Source organism: Monodelphis domestica, chromosome 1, assembly GCF_027887165.1.
Source record: "Monodelphis domestica isolate mMonDom1 chromosome 1, mMonDom1.pri, whole genome shotgun sequence".
Taxonomy (NCBI): Eukaryota; Metazoa; Chordata; class Mammalia; order Didelphimorphia; family Didelphidae; genus Monodelphis; species Monodelphis domestica.
In genome coordinates this window covers 320,652,163-320,679,796 of record NC_077227.1, presented here as the reverse complement: position 1 = coordinate 320,679,796, position 27,634 = coordinate 320,652,163, and the positions used below count along the sequence as shown (strand labels likewise).

Sequence of the window (27,634 nt, the reverse complement as noted above, 5' to 3'; positions counted from 1 at the left end):
ATGGTTGGATCAGTTCACAACTCCACCAGCAATGAATTAATGTCCCTACTTTGCCACATCCCCTCCAGCATTCATTACTTTCCTCTGCTGTTATGTTAGCCAATCTGCTAGGTGTGAGGTGATACCTCAGAGTTGTTTTGATTTGCATCTCTCTGATTATAAGAGATGTGGAACACTTCTTCATGTGCTTGTTAATAGTTTTGATTTCTTTATCTGAGAACTGCCTATCCATTTCCCTTGCCCATTTATCAATTGGAGAATGGCTTGATTTTTTGTACAATTGATTTAGCTCATTATAAATATGAGTAATTAAACCTTTGTCAGAGGGTTCTATGAAGATTTTTTCCCAATTTGTTGTTTCCCTTCTGATTTTAGTTATATTGGTTTTGTTTGTACAAAAGCTTTTTAGTTTGATGTAGTCAAAATTATTTATTTTACATTTTGTGATTCTTTCTATATCTTGCTTGGTTTTAAAGCCTTTCCCCTCCCAAAGGTCTGACATGTATACTATTCTGTGTTTGCCCAATTTACTTATGGTTTCCTTCTTTATGTTTAAGTCACTCACCCATTTTGAATTTATCTTGGTGTAGGGTGTGAGGTGTTGATCTATTCCTAGTCTCTCCCACACTGTCTTCCAATTTTCCCAGCAGTTTTTATCGAATACTGGATTTTTGTCCCAAAAGCTGGGATCTTTGGGTTTATCGTATACTGTCTTGCTGAGGTCGTTTTCCCCCAGTCTATTCCACTGATCTTCCTTTCTGTTTCTTAGCCAGTACCAAATTGTTTTGATGACTGCTGCTTTGTAATATAGTTTGAGGTCTGGGACTGCAAGGCCCCCATCATATGTGTTTTTTTTCATTATTTCCCTGGATATCCTTGATCTTTTGTTCTTCCAAATGAACTTTGTTATGGTTTTTTCTAAATCAGTGAAGAAGTATTTTGGTAGTTCAATGGGTATGGCACTAAATAGATAAATAAGTTTGGGTAGGATGGTCATTTTTATTATATTGGCTCGTCCTATCCATGAGCAGTTAATGTTTTTCCAATTGTTCAAGTCTAGTTTTAGTTGTGTGGCGAGTGTTTTGTAGTTGTGTTCATATAGTTCCTGTGTTTGTCTTGGGAGATAGATTCCTAGGTATTTTATTTTGTCTAAGGTGATTTTGAATGGGATTTCTCTTTCTAGTTCTTGCTGCTGAGCTGTGTTGGAGATATATAGAAAAGCTGATGATTTATGTGGGTTTATTTTGTATCCTGCAACTTTGCTAAAGTTGTTGATTATTTCAATTAGCTTTTTGGTTGAATCTCTAGGATTCTTTAAGTAGACCATCATGTCATCCGCAAAGAGTGATAACTTGGTCTCCTCCTTGCCTATTCTGATGCCTTCAATTTCTTTATCTTCTCTAATTGCTACTGCTAGTGTTTCTAGTACAATGTCAAATAGTAGAGGTGATAATGGGCATCCTTGTTTCACTCCTGATCTTATTGGGAATGCATCTAGTTTATCCCCATTGCAGATGATATTAGCTGTTGGTTTTAGATATATACTGTTTATTATTCTTAGGAATGACCCTTCTATTCCTATGCTTTCTAGTGTTTTTAATAGGAATGGGTGTTGTATTTTATCAAAGGCTTTTTCTGCATCTATTGAGATAATCATGTGGTTCTTGCTAGTTTGCTTGTTGATGTGGTCAATTATGTGGATGGTTTTCCTAATGTTGAACCAGCCCTGCATCCCTGGTATGAATCCTACTTGATCATGGTGAATGATCCTTCTGATCACTTGCTGGAGTCTTTTTGCTAGTATCCTATTTAAAATTTTTGCATCTATATTCATTAGGGAGATTGGTCTATAGTTTTCTTTCTCTGTTTTTGACCTGCCTGGTTTTGGAATCAGTACCATGTTTGTGTCGTAAAAGGAGTTTGGTAGAACTCCCTCTTTGCTTATTATGTCAAATAGTTTGTATAGTATTGGGGTTAATTGTTCTCTGAATGTTTGATAGAATTCACAGGTGAATCCATCAGGCCCTGGGGATTTTTTCTTAGGAAGTTCTTTGATGGCTTGTTGGATTTCAATTTCTGATATGGGATTATTTAAGAATTCTATTTCCTCTTCTGTTAGTCTAGGCAGTTTGTATTTTTGTATATATTCATCCATTTCTCCTAAATTGGTGTATTTATTGCCATATAATTGGGCAAAGTAATTTCTAATGATTGCCTTAATTTCCTCCTCATTGGAGGTGCTGTCCCCCTTTTCATCTTTAATGCTGTGAATTTGCTTTTCTTCCTTCCTTTTTTTAATTAGATTGACCAGTACTTTGTCTATTTTGTTTGTTTTTTCAAAGTACCAGCTTCTTGTCTTATTTATTAAATCAATAGTTCTATCACTTTCGATTTTATTAATTTCTCCCTTAATTTTTAGGATTTCTAATTTGGTTTTCTGCTGGGGGTTTTTAATTTGATCGCTTTCGAGTTTTTTCAATTGCATTTCCAATTGATTGATCTCTGCTCTCCCTTGTTTGTTAATATGAGCTTTCAGGGATATGAATTTGCCTCTGATTACCGCTTTGGCTGCATCCCAAAAGGTTTGAAAGGATGTTTCGCCATTGTCATTTTCCTTGATGAAATTATTAATTGTTTCTATGATTTCTTCTTTAGCTAAACGGTTTTGGAGTATCATATTGTTTAATTTCCAATTGGTTTTAGATTTGGTTTTCCATGTACCATTACTAATCATTATTTTTATTGCCTTGTGATCTGAGAAGGCTGCATTCATTATTTCTGCTTTTTTGCATTTGTGTGCTATGTTTCTGTGACCTAATGTATGGTCAATTTTTGTGAATGTGCCATGTGGTGCTGAGAAGAAGGTGTATTCCTTTTTATCCCTATTTATTTTTCTCCATATGTCTATTAATTCTAATTTTTCTAAGATTTCATTCACTTCTTTTACCTCTTTCTTATTTATTTTTTGATTTGATTTATCTAAATTTGATAATGGTTGGTTTAAGTCTCCCACTAGTATGGTTTTATTGTCTATTTCTTCCTTCAATTCTCCTAGTTTCTCCATTAGAAATTTGGGTGCTATATTATTTGGTGCATACATGTTGATTAATGATATTTCCTCATTGTCTAGAGTCCCTTTTAACAAAATATAATTACCTTCCCTATCCCTTTTGATCAGGTCTATTTTTGCATTGGCTTTATCAGATATCATGATTACCACTCCTGCCTTCTTTCTATCAGTTGAGGCCCAGAAGGTCTTACTCCATCCTTTAATTCTGACCTTGTGGGTGTCAACCCGCCTCATGTGTGTTTCTTGAAGACAACATATGGTAGGGTTTTGGATTCTAATCCATTCAGCTATTCGTCTACGTTTTATGGGTGAGTTCATCCCATTCACATTCAAAGTTATGATTGTCATTTGTGGACTCCCTGGCATTTTGATTGCCTTCCCTAATTCTAACCTTTTCTTCTTCGGCTCTACCTTTTAGTCCAGTGATTTACTTTGAATCAGTCCCCCTTGTCCCCTCCCTTGATGTTTCCCTTTTTAGTCCCTCCCTTTTTGTTCCCTCCCCCTCCCCCCTCTCTTTCCCTCCCTTTTTGTTCTCCCTCTCCCCCTCCCCCCCTTGGTTTTCCCTTCTCCTTACCCTTGTTGGGTAAGATAGAATTCAAGATCCCAATGGATCTGGATGTTTTTCCCTCTCAGAGTTGATTTCCCTGAGATTGAGGTTTAAGTAACCCCCCCCCCCCTCTCTTCCTCTCCTACTTATAGGAGTTTTCTTCCCCTCCCCTTCCCCTGTGAATCTTTGTGTGAGAACCATTATTCTATTTGGTCTTTCTTTACCCCCTATTTATACATTACATTTTCCCCACATATTAGTATACATAGGTTGATATAAATGTAGTCCTTATAGAAGAGAGTTTGAGTAAAAGAAGATAACATTTTTCCCCTTTCCTTAATATTTACCTTTTCAGGTATTCCTTGCTCTTTGATTTTCGGTATCAAACTTTCCACAGAGCTCTGGTCTTTTCTTTGCAAAAAGTTGGAAGTCTTCTATTTTGTTGAATGCCCATACTCTCCCTTGGAAGTATATAGTCAGTTTTGCTGGGTAGCTGATTCTTGGTTGGAGACCCAGCTCTCTTGCCTTTCTGAAGATCATGTTCCATGCCTTACGATCATTCAGAGTAGAACTTGCAAGGTCTTGTGTGATCCTGATTGGCATTCCTTTATATCTAAATTGTCTTTTTCTGGCTTCCTGTAGGATTTTTTCTTTTGTTTGATAGCTTTGGAATTTGGCAATTACATTCCTGGGAGTTGTCTTTTGGGGGTTTAGTGTAGAAGGTGTTCTGTGAGCTCTGTCAGTGGCTGTATTGCCCCCTTGTTCTAGAATCTCTGGGCAATTTTCTTTGATTATATCTTGTATCACCATGTCCAGTTTGGTGTTTATTTCTGGCTTTTCTGGGAGTCCAATTATTCTTAAATTTTCTCTTCTCCCCCTGTTTTCCAGATCTATCACCTTGTCGGTGAGATATTTTATGTTCTCTTCTAATTTCTTGGTGTTTTGGCTTTGCTTTATTAGTTCTTGCTTTAAAGCCTGGTTTTCTTTTACAGTTTGGTCAAACTGGTTTTGTAGATGCGTGAATTTCTTTTGCATCATTTCCCACTTTTCCTCCCAGAGGGCTTCCATCTTTTTGGTCCTTTCTGATTCAAATTCTTCATGGGTTTGTGGAGAGTTTCTATTTCCTTTGGAAGATTTTGGAGAATTTTCTTGTATATCTTCTTCTATCTGCTCTGTATTTTGTATTTTGGCTCCATAGAATGTGTCCAGAGTCGCCCCTTTCTTCTTATTTTTCTTGGTATTTTGGGGCTTCTGTGCTTCTGTGGAATTTGTCATCTCTGAACGTGGAGGATTGGCTTTTCTTGTCTTTGTCTGGTGATCAGTGGCTTTAGTCCTGGGCAGATGTTGGTTCTATGAGCGTTCCCTGGGTTAAACTGAATATGCCTCACTGGAACTGGAATGGAAGGGTCGGACCACGAGGCCACACTCTCCCCCTGGCTCGATTTCCGGAAGTTGCCTTCAGAATCGCTGGCCGTGAGGCTGTTTCGTCGGCCTGCGGGGGGATGGGCTGCCGCTTCCCCAAGCTCCGAGAGCACAGACTTTCACTGAGACTTGGATAGCAGGATCCAGCCTGTGAGGCTGTCTTGCCCGCCCTGAGGGTTGCTGTTGTTTTGACCAGCTCTCTGCAGCGGAGGCCCCAGGCAGTAACTTTCCCCCGGACCGACCAGCTCTTTGCAGCGGAGGCCCCAGGGAGTAACTTTCACCCGGACCGACCGGCTCTCTGCAGCGGAAGCCCCAGGCAGTAACTTTCACCCGGACTGGGACTTGGGTAGAAGACCCTGAGGGTTGTTGTTCCTCAGACCCTGCTCTCTGAGCCCGGCGCGGCTGCCGCTTCCGGGAGCCTTGGACTCTGCGCTCCTACCCCTGAGGTCCGAGGGATCTCGGGTTCTGGCTTTTAAGGGGAGCCGTACCTTTTGAACCGGGTCCAGGTCCAGGAGGAGGGTTCCCAGGGTCTGTGCTGTTGATCGTTTTGAATTTCGGCGCCTTAGGAGCTTCTAGTTTGAGATTGGTCGGGAAGGGTTTTCCGGAGATCTGAACTTCAGCTTTCTCTAAGCCGCCATCTTAACCGGAAGTAGAGGTTAGGTTTTAATCCAGGATTTCTCATCTCCAAGGCCTGGTGCTCTGTCAATTGAGCTGCTTAGCTGCCCCTAGCCCAGTTTTTGATAACCCAAAGACTTCAGTTGAGAAAACTGACTGCAGTCTGACAGAAATTAGGTATTGGTTTTCAGTTCTTCATACTATGCATTTAAGCTACAAAGAGAAACATTTATGACTTCAATATAAGAATTCATATCATAAATTACAGGAACAGGGAAGAAATTGTCTTTCAGACCTATGGATAAAAGGAATAGTTTATTTTTAAAAAATGATAAGAGTAGATCACAAGGTAAAATGAACAAATTTTGGTTATTTTAAATGTGAATGTTTTTGCATAAACATCTTTAACAAAAATTAGAAGGGAAATAAGAGAGGGTAAAAAACTTGTTAACAGGCTTTTCTGGTAAAGGTTTCATATAAAGAATGGATCCAAATTTATAAAACCAAGAGAATAATAACAATTCCCAAGTCAATCAATAAATATTAACAAGCAGTTTCCAAAGGAAGAAACCCAAACTACTAATAATCACAAAAAATCCCTCCAAATCTACACTAAAAATTAAAGAAAATGCAAATCAAAGCAACTCCTGGAAGAGTGGTAATGATAACAAATTGAGGAAATGACATGTTGGAAGGGCTCTGGGAATCAGTTATGCATTCATATACTATTCATGAAGATATGTATTGGTCCTGCAGTTCTACAATGAAATTTTGAACTATACCTAGAAATTTATCAAACTATGCAAACTCTCAAGTTATGTCATTAGTAGGTCACATAAAAGAAATAAAAAAGGAAAGAAGGATATTTGTAGCTCCTCTTTTTGTGGTAGTTCAAAACTCGGAGCTAAAATTCCTCATTTTTTCAAATTGGGGAATGGCTAAATAAAGCATGGTGTATTAATGTAATGCAATATTATTGTATCATAAAACATAATAAAATGAACAGTTTGAGAGAAAACTGGGAAAACCTTTAAAACTGATGTAGAATGAAGTGATTAAAACTATGAGGTCAGTTTATAGAATGATAACATTCCTGGGAAACCAGGAGGCAAAAGTGAGAAGGGAAAACATTTTAGGCATATGGGATATATCCAGTGAAAACACATATTTTCTTTTTCTTCCTTTCCTTCCTCCCTCCCTTGCTCTACTTTTCCTTTTCTTCCTATCCTTCTTTCTGTTTCTTCTTTCTCTTGCCTTCATTACTAAGCACTGAAAAAACCACCCTGCCTAAAAACAAGAATGCGCAAGCAAAGTAAACATATTGACTATGGCTGAAAATCTACTTCTCATTCTGTAGCTAGTCTCAACTACTTTGCAAAGCAAAATGATTCATCAGAATTCTGAAGTCTTATTAGTTGTTTTCTTTTACTTGTGTTCATGTAAAGTTTACTCCTGGGTCTTCTCATTTTGCTCTGCATCAGTTCATAGAATTCTTTCTAAAATTTCTATGAATTCTTCCTTGTCCTTATTTGTTATGGTACAACATCATTGTGTTTATAAGACAATTTACTCAGCATAATTGACAAGCACCATGTCTTGTTCCTAGGTATACCACAAAAACAAAACCAACAACTTACTATAAATATTTTTTGCACATGTGATTATTCCTGCATTGACCTCTTTGGGGTATACTCCATTAATTTTAAGAGACTATTAGCAGTTCACTAATTGTGCATGTATTTTTTGGGGAGGCCTGGCCATTTTGTTGTAATTGAGGGAAGTTATAGTTTTCCCATCTCCATATTATGTGTATCCATACCCTATTAACCATTTTTTTCTTTTTTCTTCTTTAAAATTTAATTAATTTAGAATAATTTTTCCATTTGAATTAATTTATTTAGTCAATTTAGAACATTATTCCTTGGTTACAATAATTACATTATTTCCCTCCCTCCCCTCCACCCACCCTTCCCACTGCTGACCCTCAATTTCATTGGGTATTACTTGTGTCCTTGATCAGAACCTATTTCCATGTTGTTGATGTTTGCACTACGATGTCCATGTAGAGTCTACATCCCCAACCATATCACTTCGACCCATGTAATCAAGCCGTTGTTTTTCTTCGGTATTTTTACTCCCACAGTGTTTCCTCTGAATGTGGATAGTGGTTTTTCTTGTAGATTCCTCCAAGTTGTTCAGGGTCATTTCATTGCCACTAATGTAGAAGTCCATTACATTCGATTGTACCACAGTGGATCAGTCTCTGTGTACAGTGTTCTCCTGGTTCTGCTCTTCTCACTCTGCATCACTTCCTGGAGGTTGTTCCAGTCTCCATGGAATTCCTCCACTTTATTATTCCTTTGAGCACAATAGTATTCCATCACCAATATGTACCACAATTTGTTCAGCCATTCTCCAATTGAAGGGCATCCCCTCATTTTCCAATTTTTTGCCACCTCCAAGAGCACAGCTATAAATATTTTTGTACAAGTCTTTTCCCTTATTATCTCTTTGGGCTACAAATCCAGCAGTGCTATGGCTGGGTCAAAGGGCAGACAGTCTTTTATCACCCTTTGGGAATAGTTACAAATTGCCCTCCAGAATGGTTGGATCAATTCACAACTCTACCAGCAATGCGTTAATATCCCAACTTTCCACATCCCCTCCAGCATTCATTACTTTCCTTTTCTGTCATGTTAGCCAATCTGCTAGGTGTGAGGTGATACCTCAGAGTTGTTTTGATTTGCATTTCTCGGATTATAAGAGATTTAGAACACTTTTTCATGTGCTTATTAATAGTTTTTATTTCATTAACTGAAAAATTGCCTATTCATGTCCCTTACCCATTTATCAATTGGAGAATGGATTGATTTTTTGTATAATTGGTTTAGCTCTTTATAAATTTAAGTAATTAGACCTTTGTCAGAGATTTTTGTAATGAAGATTGCTTCCCAATTTGTTGCTTCCCTTCTAATTTTGGATGCATTAGTTTTGTTTGTACAAAAACTTTTTAATTTGATGTAATCAAAATTATTGATATTACATTTTGTGGCTCTTTCTATGTCTTGCTTGTTTTTAAATTCTTTCCTTTCCCAAAGATCTGACAAGTATACTATTCTGTGTTCGCCTACTTTGCTTATAGTTTCCTTCTTTAAATTCAGGTCATTCACCCATTCTGAGTTTATCTTGGTATAGGGTGTGAGGTGTTGATCCAAGCTTAATCTCTCCCATACTGTCTTCCAATTTTCCCAGCAGTTTTTTTTTTTATCAAATACTGGGTTTTGGTCCCCAAAACTGGGATCTCTGGGCTTATCATAGACTGTTTTGCTGAGGTCACTTTCCCCAATTCTATTCCACTGATCCTCCTTTCTGTTTCTTAGCCAGTACCAAATTGTTTTGATGGCCACTACTTTATAGTATAGTTTGAGATCTGGGACTGCAAGTCCTCCTTCCTTTGCATTTTTTTTTCATTATTTCCTTGAATATCCTTGATCTTTTGTCCTTCCAAATGAACTTTGTCATGTTTTTTTCTAATTCAGTAAAAAGTTTTTTCGTAGTTCAATGGGTATGGCACTAAATAGGTAAATTAATTTGGGTAGGATTGTCATTTTTATTATGTTAGCTCGTCCCACCTATGAGCAATCAATGTTTTTCTAATTGTTTAGATCTAGTTTTAATTGTGTGGAGAGTGTTTTCTAGTTGTGTTCATATAGCTCCTGTGTTTGTCTCGGCAGATAGATTCCTAAGTATTTTATATTGTCTAAGGTGATTTTAAATGGATTTTCTCTTTCTAATTCTTGCTGCTGAGATGGGTTGGAGATATATAGAAATGCTGATGTCTTATATGGGTTTATTTTGTATCCTGCAACTTTGCTAAAGTTGTTGATTATTTTTACTAGCTTTTTGGTTGATTCTCTAGGACTCTTTAAGTAGAGCATCATATCATTTGCATAGAATGATAGCTTGGTCTCCTCATTGCCTATTTTAATACCTTCAATTTCTTTTTCTTCTCTAATTGCTACTGCTAGTGTTTCTAGTACAATGTTAAATAATAGAGGTGATAATGGACATCCTTGTTTCACTCCTGATCTTATTGGGAAGGCTTCTAATTTATCCCCATTGCAGATGATGTTTGCTGATGGTTTTAGATATATACTGTTCATTATTTTTAGGAAAGGCCCTTCTATTATATACTTTCTAGTGTTTCCAATAGGAATGGGTGTTGTATTTTATCAAAAGCTTTTTCTGCATCTATTGAGATAATCATGTGATTTTTGTTGGTTTGCTTGTTAATATGGTCAATTATGTGGATGGTTTTCCTAATATTGAACCATTCTTGCATTCCTGGTATGAATCCTACCTGGTCATAGTGAATAACCCTCGTGATCACTTGCTGGAGTCTTTTTGCTAGTATCCTATTTAAGATTTTTGCATCTATATTCATTAAGGAGATTGGTCTAGTTTTCTTTCTTTGTTTTTGACCTGCCTGACTTTGGGATCAGTACCATATTTGTATCATAAAATGAATTTGGTAGAACTCCTTCGCTTATTCTGTCAAATAGTTTGTATAATATTGGGATTAGTTGTTCTTTGAATGTTTGATAGAATTCATTTGTGAATCCATCTGGACCTGGGGATTTTTTCTTAGGGAGTTCTTTGATGGCTTGTTCAATTTCTCTTTCTGATATGGGGTTGTTTAGTTAATCTATTTCTTCCTCTATTAGTCTAGGCAATTTATATCTTTGTAAGTATTCATCCATATCACCTAGATTGCCATATTTGTTGCTATATAATTTGGCATAATAGTTTTGTATGATTGCCTTAATTTCCTCTTTATTAGAGGTGAGGTCTCCATTTTCATCTTGGATACTGTCAATTTGGTTTTCTTCTTTCCTTTTTTTAATTAGACTGATCAGTACTTTGTCTATTTTATTTGTTTTTTCAAAGTACCAGCTTCTAGTCTTATTTATTAAATCAATAGTCCTTTGACTTTCAATTTTATTAATTTCTCCTTTGATTTCTTGGATCTCTAATTTAGTCTTTAATTGAGGATTTTTAATTTGTTAACTTTCTAGTTTTTTAATTTGCATGCCCAATTCATTGACCTCTGCCCTCCCTAATTTGTTAATATATGAACTCGGATATAAATTCCCCCCTCAGTACTGCTTTGGCTGCATTCCATAGGTTTTGAAAGGATGTCTCATCATTGTCATTTTCTTCAATGAAATGATTAATTGTTTCTATACTTTGTTCTTTAACTAACTGGTTTTGGAGAATCATATTGTTTAATTTCCAATTAATTTTTTATTTCCTCTCCATGTACCCTTACTAATTATTATTTTCATTGCATTGTGATCTGAGAAGGTTGCATTTATTATTTCTGTTCTTTTGCACTTGTTTGCAATGTTTTTATGCCCTAAGATATGGTCAGTTTTTGTGAATGTACCATGTGCTGCTGAAAAGGTGTATTCCTTTTTGCCCCTATTTATTTTTCTGCACATATCTACTAACTCTAATTTTTTTAAGATTCCATTCACTTCTCTTACCTCTTTTCTTATTTTTTGGTTTGATTTATCTAGTTTGGATAGAGGAAGGTTCAGGTCTCCCACTAGTATAGTTTTTCTATTTCATCCTTGAGCTCCACTAGTTTCTCCTTTAGAAATTTGGATGCTATGCCATTTGGTACATACATGTTAAGTACTGATATTTCCTCATTGTATATATTGCCTTTTATCGGGATGTAATTATCTTCCCTATCTCTTTTAACTAGATTTATTTTTACCTTAGGCTTTTTCAGATATCATGATTGCGACTGCTGCCTTCTTTTTATCAGTTGATGCCCAATAGATTTGGCTCCATCCTCTTATTTTCATCCTTTGTGTATCTACCTTCCTCATGTGTGTTTCTTGTAGACACCATATGGTAGGGTTTTGGATTCTAATCCAATCTGCTATTCGGTTGCTTTTTATGGGTGAGTTCATTCCATTCACATTCAGAGTTATGATTACCAGCTGTGTATTTCCCAGCATTTTGATTTCTACTCCTAGTCCTGCCTTTTCTTTAACTATTTCCTTCTACACCAATGTTTGTTTTTAATAAGTCCCCTGTGTTCCCACTCTCATTTTACTTCCCTTTCTACCCCCTTCCCTTCTTATTCCTCCCCTTATTTTCTTTGTAGTCTTTTTAAAATGACCCCATCACCCCTACCCTCTCCTTCCCTTGTACTGCTTCCCTCCCCACCAGTCTGTTTGTTGCCCTTCTACTCCCCTATTGGGGGCAGATCTATTCTCTGGCCCAAAGGATTGGATTGTTCTTCCCTCTTTGGGTCAATTTCAATGCACGTAAGAGTTGGGTATTTCCTATCTCCAACCTCTTTACCCTTCCAGTGTATTGATGTTTCCCCTCCTCTCGCCATGAGCTTTTTAATGACATGTAAATTCAGCCCCTTTTCTTTCTTTTCCCATTTCTTTTAGTATTAACCTCTTTTTTTAGCTCTAGTTGTGTGTGTGTGTATATATATATACATATACACACATGTATATGTATGCATATATATGTCTATATACCTATTTATGTCTTGTCGTTTCTCCCTATACAGTTTGTCACTGTTCCCTCTAAGTGTAATTCTTCTAGCTGCCCAGGTGTTAATAACAATTTTTAAGAGTTACCAATGACCTCTTCTTATAGGAATACAAATCATTTTATTTACTGAGTCTCTTTTAAAAAATGCTTTTTGTTTTGTTTTGTTTTTCTTTTTTAATTACCTTTTGACGATTCTCTTGAGTTCTGTGCTTGGGCATCGAATTTTCTGTTCAGGTCTGGTCTTTACAAATTCTTGGAATTCTTCTTTTTTGTTTAATAACCATACTTTCCCCTGTAAGAATATAGTCAGTTTTGCTGGGTAGTTGATTCTTGGTTGTAGTCCTAGTTCCCTTTCTTTTTGGGAACATCATATTCTATGCCTTTCAGTCCTTCAGTGTAGATGCAGCCAGATCCTGTGTTATCTTCACTATGGTTCCATGGTATCTGAATGACTTCTTCTTGGCAGCTTGTAATATCTTTTCTTTGGTGTGATAGTTCTTGAATTTGGCTATAACATTCCTGGATGTTGTCATTTGGGGATTAAGTACAGGAGGTAATCTGTGGATTCTTTCAATCTCCAATTTTCCCTTTTGTTCTAGAATAACAGGACAGTTTTTCTTGGATAATTTCCTGTATTATTATGTCCAGGCTTTTTCTCTTGTCATGGTCTTCTGGTAGACCAATGATTCTTAAATTGTTTCTCCTCAAACGATTTTCTAAATCCTCTGTTTTGTGAATGAGATGCTTCATATTTTCCTCAATTTTTTCATTCTTTTGGTTTTCTTATATAGTGTCCTGCTGCCTTGCGATATCACTTAATTCTAGTTGTTGTATTCTGGTTCTTTAATACTGGATTTCATCCCTGGCTTTTTGGTCATCCTTTTCCATCTGGTCTGATTTTCTTTGGAGGTCATCTTTCATTCTCTTTACCTCATCTTTCATCTCCTTTGCCTCATTTTCAAGCTGGTTGATTTTGGCTTTCAAGACACTATTTTCTGTTTCCAGATGACTTACCTTAGTTTTTAAGTTCTTTCTCCAATTGTCTTTAGCCTTTCTTAATTGTGTTTTGAATTGCATTTTGAGTTCTTCCAAAGGCTGTATCCAATTTGCTGGGCTTTCTGATTTGTTGTTTGATGATCCCTCCTCCTCTGATCCATTTGCTATTTGTTTGTTGCCTGTATAGAAGCTGTCAATTGTAATTTCTTTTTTCTTTTTCTGTTGTTTGCTCATATATACCCCTTCTTTACTCCCTGTATTTGTCTGTACTCTTGCTCCTCTCATTTTTTTGGTTTTGGGGTTATCTGGCAGTCTCCCCTCTTGGAGCTTTGCTAGGAGATCTCTTGGTGCAGTCTGTGGGGGAAGGGTGTTGGAGCTTGGGATTTCCTGACCTCTGAAGACTTTTAATGGGATTAAGTTCAGCTGGGTTGGGCTGGATGTGCTCTGAGGCCTAAACCTCCTGGAAGGCTAGAGCCATATGGAGGGTCTCCACCGCTGTGACCAAGCTGCCCGCTCTGCGCTCCCTCTCCAGCTCCTTCCCCACTGCCTGTGTTCGATGCTCTGAGCCTGGAACAGCCCTGCCCGCAAGGTACACCCTCCAGACCAGCACCTTGGACCGCTCAGAGATTCCTGCTGTTGCTGGAGGCTTAGCGCTCTGGAGGGGTGGGGGAGTAGTCCTAGGATCTTCCTTCTGCCTTCCCCTTAAACCTGAGTGTTCTTGAATTCCGGCTTCGGGGGGAGGGGGGTAATACCATGTGATCAAGCAAATATTTTTCTTCTGTGTTTCTACTCCCAGCTTTCTTGATATGGATAGCGTTCTTTCTCATAATTCTCTCAGAATTGTCTTCGATCATTGCATTGCTGCTAGTAGAGAAGTCAATTTTGTTCGATTGTGTTACAGTGTATCAGTCTTTGTGTACAACAGTCTCCTGATTCTGCTCTACATCAATTCCTGGAGGTTGTTCCAGTTCACATGGAATTCCTTTAGTTCATTATTCCTTTGAGCACAATAATATTCCATCACCAACATATACCACAATTTGTTCAGCTATTCCCTAATCGAAGAGCATCCCCTCATTTTCCAATTTTTTTGCCACCACAAAGAACGTGGTTTTAAATATTTTTGTACGTGTATTTTCCTTATTATCTCTTTGGGTCACAAACCCAGCAGTGGTATGGCAGTCATTTAAAGCCCTTTGGGTATAATTTCAAATTGCCTTTCAAAATGGTTGGATCAATTCACAGCTCCACCAGGAATACATTAGTTTTCCAGTTTTGCCACATCCTCTCCAACATTTATTAATTTCCTTTGCTGTAATATTGGGCAATCTGCTAGGTGTGAGGTGATACCTCAGAGTTGTTTTGATTTGCATTTCTCTAATTATAAGAGATTTAGAACACTTTTTCATGTGCTTATTAATAGTTTTTATTTCTTTATCCGAAAACTGCCTATTCTTGTCCCTTGCCCACTTATCAGTTGGGGAATGACTTGATTTTTTTGTATAATTGATTTCGCTCCTCATAAATTTGAGAGGTTTTATCAATTTATAAATTTGTCAGCTTTTTGTTATAAAGATTTTTTCCCCAATTTGTTGCTTCCCTTATAATTTTGGTTACATTTGTTTTGTTTGTTCAAAACCCTTTTAATTCAATGTAATCAAAATTATTCATTTTACATTTTTAAACATTCTTTATCTCTTGCTTCGTCTTAAATTCTTTCCTTTCCCATAGATCTGACAGGTATACTATTCCATGTCTACCTGATTTACTTATAGTTTCCTTCTTTATATTTATGTCATTTACCCATTCTGAATTTATCTTGGTATAACTAAACCTAGTCTCTCCTATATTGTATTCCAATTTTCACAGCAGTTTTTGTCAAATACTGGATTTTTGTCCCACAACCTGGGATCTTTGGGTTTATCATAAACTGTCTTTCTGAGGTCACTTACCCCAAGTCTATTGCACTGATCCTCCCTTCTGTCACTTAGCCAGTACCATATTGTTTCGATTACCACTGCTTTATAGTACAGTTTAAGATCTGCTGCTGCTAGGCCCCCATCTTTCACATTTTTTCATCATTTCTCTTGGTATTCTTGATCTTTTGTTCCTCCAGATGAACTTTGGTATAATTTTTTTCTAATTTAATAAAAAAGTTTCTTGGTAGTTTATAGGTATGGCACTAAATAAGTAAATTAATTTGGGTGAGATTGATGTTTTTATTATATTAGCTTGTCTGATCCATGAGCAATTACTGTTTTTCCAATTACTTAGATCTAGTTTTAATTCTGTGGAAAGTGTTTTGTAGTTGCATTCACATAATTCCTGTGTTTGTCTTGGCAAATAGATTCCTAATTTTTTAATTTTATATTTTTATTTTTTAAATTAAAAACCTTACCTTCTGTCTTGGAGTCAATACTATGTATTGGCTGCAAGGCAGAAGAGTGGCAAGGGCTAGGCAATGGGGGTCAAGTGACTTGCCCAGGGTCACACAGCTGGGAAGTTTCTGAGGCCAGATTTGAAACCAGGACCTCCCATCTCTAGGCCTGACTCTCAATCCACTGAGCCACCCAGCTGCCCCCTAAATATTTTATATTGTCTAGAGTGATTTTAAATGGAATTTCTCTTTGTAACTCTTGCTGCTGAGTTGTATTGGAAATATATTGAAATGCTGATGATTTATGTGGGTTTATTTTGTATCCTTTCAACTTTGCTCAAGTTGTTGATTATTTCCACTAGCTTTTTAGTTGATTCTTTAAGTAGACCATCAAATCCTCTACAAAGAGTGATAGTTTCGTTTCCTCATTGTGTATTTTAATCCCTTCAATTTCTTTTTCTTCTCTCATTGCTACTGTTAGTGTTTCTAGTACAATGTTAAATAATAGAGATGATAATGGGCATCCTTGCTTCATCTTATTGGGAAGGCTTCCAATTCCTATTAATCATTTTTATACAATCTTTTCTAGTCCCGACTCAGGAAAAAGAGAAAGCAAAACGTAAATTGACTATTTAACCCATTATCTTTCCATATACTATCCTTATAATCATCTTTTTCTCTAATGTAGCAAAAGCACTCCTTTTTGTTGTCCCTAGTATCTATCACATTCTGGTCATTTTTCTGGATACTAGTTTTATAGATCTATGCTTTTTATTGATCTGCTTCCTTAACTTCCATCTTATATATCTTTTTAAATTCTTACACCTTTATAGAGCCATATTCTAATCAATGGTACTATTCCATTCCTCCACCCAACAAGTTTCACTCTGTGCTTAAATTTGTCTCTTAGTGTTAAAAGTTTCCTTTGTACCCTATTGATTGTGTTTCTACATTTGTGTATATAATCTAAGGACATGGTTTTCTTTGCCGAATTTTAAATTAATTTTATTCTTTGGATTTTGATTCCTATTATTACTTGATACATCTATTGGTATTCTTCCCATTTTATAGCTGCTAATCTCTATAGTACGTAGATTAGTAGACGGTACATAGGAAATTTTCTATCTTCCTCTCCCATTTCAGTTTAAAGTTTACTTAACTCATGTTTGCAAGGTTCCAGGCCTAGGTATAGATGAGTGAAATTTTGGTTTTGTTAATATTTTTTTTGTTTTGTTTTGTGTTGTTTTTACAGTCATTTCTGGAAATTCACATGCCCCAATGAGAGCCATTCCTTATAACAGTGATGGTGAACCTTTTGGAGATGGAGTGCTGGGCCCTGCTCTTACCCTACCCTATTTACCCCACACAGGGGATGGAGAAAGAACTCCCATTAGGCTGGTGGGCAGAGAGGTGGGTGAAGTGAGGAATGTCCTCAGCAAATGTGGAGAAGGGGAGGGGAACAGCTCTGCCCAAGTCCCTCTGCCTTTCTAGTAACAAACTTGAGGAGGGGCAGCGCACGTCCACCGAGAGTGCTCTGCGTGTCATCTTTGGCAACTGTTCCATAGGTTTGCCAATACTGCCTTTTAACAAAAAAGGAAAACCAACATTGTGACCCGATTTGGTGATATATATATATAACATTCTCCACTAATAATCTACTTATGGAGAAAAAAAGAGCTATTTATTCATGTCCTCTCTGGGCCTGGATTGGTTATTACAAAATTCTCAAGTGGGTTTTGTTGTATATTTTGTTTCTTATTGTAGTTTCAGTAATTTTGTATTTTATAATTTTGTAATAATATAAATCTTTCCACATTTCTCTTGAATTTTTCACTTTTTCCTTATAGAAAAATAATCCATTATATTCATAAAATAAACTTGGAACTGGAAGAGACCTTAGAAGTCATGTAGTTTAGTTGCTTCGTTTTATAATTTAGGGTTAGGGTTTTTCACCATTCCCCAATTTTGGTGTGTACCCATTTTTTCTAGGTCTCGTTATTGTTATCACTTGTTAGCTGCATGCTATTCCTTGTCTTATATTTTATATTTTAAATTATATTTTAAATCCAGAAATCCAACATTCTTTGCATTTTACCATTTATTCCAAGAAAACTGAGACTTGGAGAGTTTTTCTTGCATTAGATCTCACAAGCAAAAATTGTAGAGGTGGGTTTAAAGTCCAGAGCTGACTCCTTCCTGTATTTCCTCTCTGTTCATTTGCTCAATGTGTAAATGGATCATCCATAATCAAAAGCCAGTGTTCAGTTTTCTTTATCTATAAAATGAGGGGGTTGGACTAGATGACATATCTCAAGTTTAAAAGTATCTTTCAGCTCTATCGTTCTGTTTCTATGTTTGGGATATTATACCTTTTTTCAGTTGCTTAAATTATTGCTACTGTCTATCCTAATCTGTACTATGGAAAACCCCTTGCAGTCTTTCTTTTGGAATATGTATATGCAACTGCCAAAGGAGACTTTAAGCAAATGCTGCAGCCTTGTCAGGGATTTATAGGAAGCATAGTTGGCTAGGTATGGATTGAACTGAATTGAGTTGAATATGAATTGGCTTCCAACACAATCATAATCACAAGATTGCTCCAGCTTACTGTAGTTAACTCTCTGTGATTGTTCTTAGAAACATAATGTCATTCTCTAAAGCCAGTTAATGTGATGACATATACCTGCATTGCAGTGTCCATAGGGGGGTACATTTTGGATTTGCCCTCTGACAATAGCTATTTCAAACCTATTTGCCCTTTTTATAATAGTAAACTTTGACATAGCACCAGATGTATGCCAACATATTAGCGGCATTTGAGTTGTTTGATTTCTTTTTTAGGTGTTTGAGCAAGAAACCAACATTTTATCCCTATCCTGTTACCATACTTTGCTTTTAAAACTTTTTGTAATCTTTTAAGTACATTTCTGCAGTTTTTAAATGTTTGTTTAAATGGGGGCACTCATGTTTTTCCACCAAACTGCTAATATAATTAAAGACAGATTTCAGAAATGTTATACAAGAAACATACACATGTGCTATTTTAAAATGTATTCCTAAAAGATATAATGTCACAGTCTTTTTAAGTAAGGACTAACCTTATTGGTTATGAGGAGAATAAGTCCATATACCAATATTTTAACTAGTCTTCAGGATATATTTATTACATTTGTGCTAATAAGTAGTCAATTAACATTTAAGTTATTTACCCCTATTTGCCTCAGTTTCCTCCATCTGTAAAATGAGTAGAGAAGGAAGTGGCAAATCACTGCAGTATCATTGCCAAGAAAATCCCAAATGGGGTCAGGGAGAGTTAGTTACAGCAATCATAAGTCATTATTATGTGGTGGACCCTGTGCTAAGTACTTAGGATACAAATATAGAGAAGGAAATAATCTCTATTCGCAATGGGGCTTATCTTTTAATACCATAAAACTTATTTCTGTCTCTTTCCACATACCATTAATCACCAGTCTGATTTAACTATAGAACTTTATAGACTTGTGGTGTGATCTTGTTAAAATTTCATTATTCTATAAAAGCCATTTCCCAGTTGACAAATGGGCAAAGGATATGAACAAGCTATTTTCAGATGAAGAAATCAAAAGCATCAATAATCATATGAAAAAATGTTCTAAATCCCCCTTTTTTTTTAAACCCATACCTTCTGTCTTAGAGTCAATACTGCGTATTGGCTCCAAGGCAGAAGAGTGGTAAGGGCTAGGCAATGGGGGTTAAGTGACTTGCCCAGGGTCACACAACTGGGAAGTGTTTGAGGCCAGATTTGAATCTAGGACCTCACATCTCTAGGTCTGACGCTCAACCGACTGAGCCACCCTGCTGCCCCCATAAATCACTCTTGATTAGAGGAATGCAAATTAAAACAAGTCTGAGATACCACTTCACACCTTATCAGATTAGCCAATATGGCAGTAAAGGAAAGTGGTAAATGTTGGAGGAAATGTGGCAAAATTGGGACACTAATGCATTGTTGGTGGGTTGTGAACTGCTCCAACCATTCTGGAGGACAATTTGGAACTATACCCAAAAGGCAATAAAACTGTGTTTACTCTTTGATTTAGTAATACCACTATTGGGTCTATATTCCAAGGAGATAATTCAAAAGGGGAAAGGACATACTTGTACAAAAATATTTATAGTTATTCTTTTTGTGGTGGTAAAAAATTGGAAATTGAGAGGATGTCCACCAATTGAGGAATGGCTGAACAAATCGTGGTTCATGTTGGTAATGGAATACTATTGTGTTATAAGAAATGGTAAGCAAGATAATTGCAGAAAAAGCTGGAAGGGTCTGCAGGAACAGGTGCAGAGCAAAATAAGCAGCATTGGTAGAACGTTATACACAGTAACAGGAATATTGGACGATTCTTATCTGAAATCTTGGCTACTCTCAGCAATGCACTGAACTGGGACAATCCTGGAAGACTTATGATGGGGAATGCTATGTACCTCCAGAGAAAGAACTATTGGAATTGTCTTTCACATCAATGCATTTATTATTTTATTTTGGTGTTTTGGTTATGTATGAGATTGCTTTTTATAACAATGACTAATATGGAATTGTATTTTGCATGACAATAAAAAATAGAAAAAAATTCTTTATTCTAGTTTAGCTTTTTACAAATCTTACAAAAAGCAATTTTGCTCATGAAAACAATGACTATGACTTGGAGGAAAGTTTACAAATTTTATTGCATATTAGGAGTCAAGAAGCCTGATTTCCAGACCTGGCTCTTCCTTGAATCTTGTATTGGGTTGTTCATATGATGTCTACTTCTCTCATTTTCTCCATGCTTTGTATACTCTTCTCAGGTACCTCCATTATGAGAAATATACCTCCTAATAATTGCTGAAATAAATTTACCTCTCTAGGTTTCTTTGGAAACTAATGTTTGTATTTCAAAGTTTCTCATCAGAAATGTTTTAAAGTTGGGGTTTTCCCCTGTAATATTTATTGGGAAAGGAAATGGAGGATTGGGAAAATGGGGGATAAAGGGAGGTTTGTATGGGGTATGGAGGGAGTTAAGGGGAGAGAGGGTATATTGCTCGGTGAGGCAAGGGAGGGAGATGCCCCCTGCTGAGAGTAAACAGCAGGGGTCCGATAGGGACTGTTTGTCCTGGAATGACTGAACTGAAGTTCAGCTCCCTCTATGACCAGAAAAAATAGTCCACTTATCTGACTGCGAATTCAAATAATATAAAGTTTAATAATCAGTTGGGATTGGAGTTCTTTCCTCAGCTTCTGAGTTGAGGCCAGGCCAGAGGCTGGCGGAGGGTTCTCCTACTCCCGTCTACTCAGTCCAGTTTTGTCTTTTTAGAATCTTAGCAGTAGACAGAAAGCAAACAAGAACAGATCTGACCTTCAGGTGCCTGTGTTTTCCAGCTGAACCAAGAAGAGCATGCCACTCCAGACTGGGCTGAACAAGCTCCTACCTCCTCCAACCCCAGCAGGAAGGAAGTGCTAGTCACAAGACCCAACTGCCACTCCCAGTTGCCCCTTCCCCCACCAACTGTCAGTCTTGTTTCCTTTCCATCCCCCCCCCCCCCCCCCCCGCTCCATTAGGATTATACTCAGTTTTCCAAGATGTCCTCTTTCATAGAAATAACCATCAGGTCTTGTACCATCATGAATGTAATTCCTTGGTACTTGAATTGTTTCTTTCTAGATTTTCATGGTAATTTCTCTTTGATATATGTCTCCTGGATTTGGGCTGTGTTAATCTTGGGCCTTTTCCTTTTGGAATTCCCTTCTGTAAATGATTGCTATGGATTCTTTCTTGACAGATCTGAACATTTCCCATATGTGATTTCCTGAAATAGTGTATCTAGGATTTTCCCCCACTCATAATTTTCAGGGAGTTTATTCCTTCTTGATCCATTTTCCAGGTTGGTTGCTTTTTTTAAAAAATCAGATCATTTTCTTCAGTATTTTTTCCCCAGTCTTCTGATTTTATTCTAATATCTTTTGCTTTTTCATGGAGTCATTGATTTCTCTTTGGGCTAGTTTTAAGGGAGTCTGTTAATTGATAAAGTTTGCCACTTTCTATTTTAAGTTATTATTCTTTCCTCCAGAATTAAAAAAAATATATGTTTTGTTTGTTTCATTGCTTCTTATTGCCTTGTAGGAAATCCATCCCTCTCCCCCTTTGAGTTTTTGCTTGTAATTGTTAGTTACCCTCTCTTTTTAAGGGAAGCTTCTAGATTTACAGTTTTTGTTACTAGTCAGTCTTTTCCTTGATTTATTTAGATTTCCAGCTTTAGCTCCTGAGTTGGGGCTTCTTATCATATTATTTATTTCTATGCTTTTCTGGAATTTTTATGTCAGTTGTCAGCCTTGCTTGTTGTCTTATCCTGGGTCCTCTAGGATTTTTACTTTCCATACCTCCCAAGGTTAGGTACCCCCTTGATCTTTGAGATTCATATTGATGAATCTTCAGAGACCTTGGTGGTATTTCAGGACCCTCAACCCCTCAGGACAGAGAGTCAATCAGTAGTGAGCATTTATTGTATACTATGTTCCAGTCCGTGTCCTAACCACTTTTTTTTTTTTTACATCTATGTGATGGTAGTTTGTAGTGCAGCAAAAAGAATACTTGACTTATCAACAACTATTCCAAAACAAGGGCAGTGAGCTAACTGTGATCTTTAAGGTCACTTTTATAGCCCCTATAATCCTGTAATTATTAGGAATCTTTTCTTTGGGTTGAGTTGAAATCTGCTTCTCTATAATTTCTACAATCTTTTATCCTAATTATGTCCTCTGGAGCAACATAGAACAGATGTGTCCCTTCTTCTACAACACTGTCTTTCTGATGTGAGAACTGCTCTTGTAACACCCTCTCTGAGATGGTCTGCCAGTTTGTGCTAATATTTGTGAGCTGTGGTTACCCTAGCCAACAGGGGTCATGTGATTAGTATTCCTATTAAAATTGTACATGAGCCCCTACTTATGTGCTTCCAATTAACAGTCACCTAGTAGACTGAACTCTAATCAGGGACTTTTACTCAAACAGCATAGCAAGAATAGTAGTCATAAAAACTTACTCCATATGTGTAGTGTCCTTACACACACACACATACACACATACATACATACATACATACATACATACATACAATGTCCTTGGGAATAGTGGAATCAAACTCAGAAGTACAGTGGTTGTGAGACACAAAAGATATGTATGTGGCAAAGAGAACTTAACAACTCTTGGTACTTTAGGGCCCTGAAAGCCTCCTGTCTCCTTGTAGAGATTCCTCCCTCCTCTCCCCCAACTTGGTTTCCTCAAGTTCTCTCCAAAGCTTCTTAGAGCTGCTTTATTCTCTTAGGTGACTTTCTTTTTGTATCTGCCTGTCTCTCTAGTGAGTGTGTTAACTCCTTGATAAAGTATTTCCTTTCCGTCCAATAGCACCCCTTTTAAACTATACATAGCCATATGGGGGGTGGGGAGAGAGTTCTCTCTTCTTTCCCTATTGGGTCTCCTTTTTAGGCTCCTCAGGGCGTAACTATTTAAAGTCTGCAGAACTAATTTATTTTTTTAAGCCAATTGTGTTGTTCTCTTCTTGACTCAGTAAAGTGTGTTGACCTGGAACAGAGGGATCTGGCCATAGCTGCATCTCTCCCATCAGTTTAACACCTCATTAATATGTTATATTTTCAGTCTGTCTTCTGTGTTTACATCAACAGAGGTAGAAAGGGAAAAACCTTTCTTTTCACTTTCACATCTTCAGGTTGAACACTCAATTCTCATTATGTTTTGGTGTAAAGTATACTGGATTTGAAGTCAGAAGATCTGAAGTATATAAAATAGGATAATATATGAACTACTTGCTTCACAGAGCTATTGTGAAGATCAAATGAGATTATAAATTTATGCTGTCATCCATATTTTTTTACTAACTAGGTTTTGAATCTGATCCTTAAAAGTGTTAAATTCTTCAGTTTTATTATATTTAATTTCCATATTTAAAAGTTGTATTTTAGGCATTGATGACAATTCCTTTGTATTTATCTTGCATTAAGAAAACCTAACAAATAAAGCAAATGATTTTTTGCTTTATAAAGACAAATACTTCTTTTTATTAAATAAAGAGCTTCCTTAGACCATTGAAATGCTTTTTTTTTTTTAAGATCATTAACACATTTAAAGGACAGAAGAGAAAACTCTAATATATCAGGATTTTTTGCTAATTGAAGATAACCATGAAATGATGACAAAGCACCATTGAAATTGTAATTATGAAGGAAGAAATAAATTTCAAAGAATCAAAATATTAGAGTTGGAAGGAACCTTAGGGATAGTTCAGTCCAACTCCTTGGTATTTCACCATTGAGGAATCTCAGGTTCATTGAGATAAAGGGATTGCCCAAAATCACCACAGCAGTTTAATATGTATAGACAGTTTTGCTAAATTTAAATTTGTTTCAAAGGCATTGATGATGATATTAGGGAACTGTTTGAAAATAATGTAAATTTTGCCTTTTGGCTGGGCCTGCATTAGGGAAGGTGGGACCTGTGGAAAGAGATATCTTCTTACTCTTAGTACTGCAGCAAGCCATATCCTCTACTACCTAGGATGAAATCAGAGCTTCTGGGGTAAGTATTGGGGTCCTTGAGAGGCTGGCACAAAAATGAAAGGAAGATAGGGAGACTTCCAACACAGCCCTCACCACAGAACACACCAGTCCCTTTGACCCCAGCCACTTGCCAAGGGAAAGACCCAGATAGATATAGTTGCAATATAGTGCTATAGTGGAAAAAAATCTAGGTATATGTATAGGGAGTTGGAGGGGTGGTTGGGATAGAATGGTCCTTCCTGGTGCACTTCACAGAAGATGAATATTCTTCCTAAGGTTCCTCACTTCCAGGTCCTAGCCGATCCCACCTATGCCTCTCAGGCCAATTTCTTTTATGCTTTTGACAGGGCAAAAACTGATAGACTAATGTTGGTGACCTAGATCCTACAGCTACATACTGCCCCCACCCCCACTGAGTTTGAGTGTTGTGCCCCTCACTTCATTTTCCCCATAAGCCCTGTGGTTTTGGATTAGTCAGTTTTGCCTAGCACAATAATTTTTAGGAACACGTGTTGTATTATTGCCCAACTGATTGGATAGTAATTCTAAATCTAGTGTTCCATTACCCTAGTCTGTATCTCAATTTATTATCAAAACTATGTTATACAGATTTTCAGGAATAGATCTACTTCAGAAAAGGTGATTGATTTTTTTTCTTTTTGGCTATAGTTTACTTAGTATTTGAGGAGTCATAGAATTTTAAAATGAATTTAAATATGAGATTGTCTTCATTAGACTGTGGCGCCCAGTGCATCATTGGTTACTTAAAATTCCTTGCTTCTTTTGCCTTATGTTCTACTTCCCACTCCCTATAAGTTTTATAAGTTTACAGTAATTGTTTTTTTCTTCAATGTTTTGTTCATTTTCATTTGAAGTTCACTTTTTATCTCAGCACTTCAAAATTCTTGTTCTAAAACTTTAGCATATGATGAAGGGGGTTGAACTAGATGAATTCTAAGTTTCTGCTTTGACATTCTCTGATGAAAAATAGAGTTAATGCAGATTAGTGTGTCTAAAAAGCTACTGTTATATTGCTTATTAAAATAAACCTCACCTTTGTCTGCAAAAAATGAGATTAATAAAAGCCTGGTTATCACATGTTTTTCTCCCAGCATTTGTTTTTTTATGTATATTTAAATAATAGAAAAGTCATAAAAGTGCTGCAAGGTACTCAGGACTTCAGATACTGTCCTTGTCAGCAACTTGTCAACTTGTACATGCAAACTCAGCTGATTATAATCATTCATCTTACTCTGGATTTACATTTCTTTGCTAATGATACAATAATTTGAGAACACATCATGATTATCCATTCAAACAGTTCTGGTGACTTTCTTTTAAAGTTTTTGTTTTTTTAGTTAGATAATGGGCCTATATTAAGCTTGGTTCTGGCATCTTTATTTCAGAGATTCCTATAATAGTAAAAGTGTTAAAGCTTCTCTGACTTGAAATAGTGGTTTCCTTACCTTTTGTGGCTTTCTTAAGGATGCCCAACATATCATTTTGTAAGGAAAAATAAAAATACTGCAAGTAAACTAAAAAAAGAAAAAAATTGTTGTTTTTTTTAAATACAGAAGTAGAAACATTTCAGTTTTTTAAAAAAGTGTTTGGTTTACATGATGATAGATATATTTTCTCTATCATGTAATGTCAGGATCAGTTTAGCTTAGGATGAGTAGTCTTGTCAGAATGCACAATGGTTTTAAAAATGTTTGGTTTACTTTTTAAATCTGTTAATAAAATATATAACTTATTGTTTCTGGTTTTTTCCCCCCCAAGCTAAAATTTCAAGGCGCTCTCAGGAAAGAGAAAATCTTGGCATGCTGGTATGGTCACCTAATCAGAATCTATCAGAGGCAAAATGTAAGTCAGCAACTCAATTTTTTACTTCTTTTGTTTAATTGTGAACCAATAGTCCTTTTTCAACCAACAATGCTTGTTTTTGTTGCATTTTTCTTTAATAATATGTATGCATATATAATGAATACATCACCAAAACCAGCCATCATACAGATGATCTTTAGTTATCTTCTAGGCACAGGCCTTTGAAAAACTTGCACCACAAGCTTTCAACATCATCCTTTTTTTTAAAGTGCTGTAGCAGCTGACACAAAAATAACATTGCTGAGGCAGGATGAAAGGCTCCAGGAAAGGAAGGAACATTGCAATACAGTAACTAATCCAGCTGAGACTTTAAGGATATTTACGATGCTAATATTTGAAAAACCTTGGAATACAATGGACTAACTAATGCATGTTATAGAATGGTGATGGTGAATCTGTCACATGGGTTCCAAAGATGGCACACAGAGCACTTTCTGTGGGCTCTCGGCTACACCCTCCTCCCCCCAGTTCATTACTAGAAAGGCAGAGGGACTCCAGTAAAGCTGCTCCCGTCCCCCTCTCCATTGTGCCTGATGACATTTTTTCCCCCCACATCCCCCACCCCTCTACCCAGTAGCCCAATAGAAGCACGCAGGGGGTGAGGTGGACAGCTCACAGGCTGCAGAGCTGGAAGGAAGCAGAGCACTTGGGCCACTCCCTTCCCCCTCTCTATACTCACTGAGGACATTCCTCACTTCACCCACTCCTCCACCCAGCAGCCCAATGGGAGCACTTTCTCCCTCCCCTGTGTACAGTAAGGGAAGTATGGCACTCTGTTTGGGGTGGGGGTGGCACTCCATCTCTAAAAGGTTTGCCATCATTGTGTAGGAGATGGGTTTTCTAATGTTAAAAATGCACAAACCAGGTAGGCAAGACTAATTACATTGAATGAACTAAAGAATTGTAGTTATTTGATTTATGTATGGTTTTAAAATTGTATTTGTGCTATAAGCTACTTTGTTTTTGCTTTTCTCTTTTGGTATTCTAGCTGTTAGTAATTTTTACTGCTTTGACTTTTGAGCTTTCCTGGTCTCTTTCTACAGTGCTGCTTTTTTTTTCTTTTACCCAACTCTAAACATGCACACATACATACCTTAAACTAACATTAAAGATGAATTTCATAAGCCACTTTCAAAATCTTTGTTTTTTCCCAACTAAAAAAAAAAACTACCAGTCATTGTTTTTTGAAGAGTTTTTGCAAAAATACAATTCTCTCAACCATGGTACGCATAGACCATTGCAAATCATCAAGAGTAGATAGCTTGAGAAGATGGAATCTAGCAAATCCAGTTTAGGTTAGTCATCTTATGCTTAGCCTAGTATATAATAACATAGCAAAAATTATTATTAGTTTTAACCTTTTAGAGTGCCTTGTGCTTTACTCTCACCACATTATTTTACAAATTTAAGAAGCAGGGTGGTGAATTAAAGAGAGCCTTCTCAGACCCTGAAAGACATGGATTCAAACCCTCCTTCTGACACATACTCATTGACTTTCCACTTTTAAAAAACCTCAACAAAAAAAGCTTGCTGTTCTTAAAATAC

At 36.7% G+C, this 27,634-nt stretch overlaps 1 protein-coding gene across 1 annotated transcript in view; it reads left to right on the top strand.

The window, feature by feature from the left end:
* RCOR1 (REST corepressor 1) overlaps positions 1-27,634 on the top strand; it is a 151,085-nt gene that overhangs the window by 67,283 nt on the left and 56,168 nt on the right. The window contains exon 3 of the mRNA XM_001367100.4: positions 25,985-26,068. Within this exon, the coding sequence (XP_001367137.3) occupies positions 25,985-26,068 (84 nt within the window). The remainder of the gene's footprint in view (positions 1-25,984; positions 26,069-27,634) is intronic.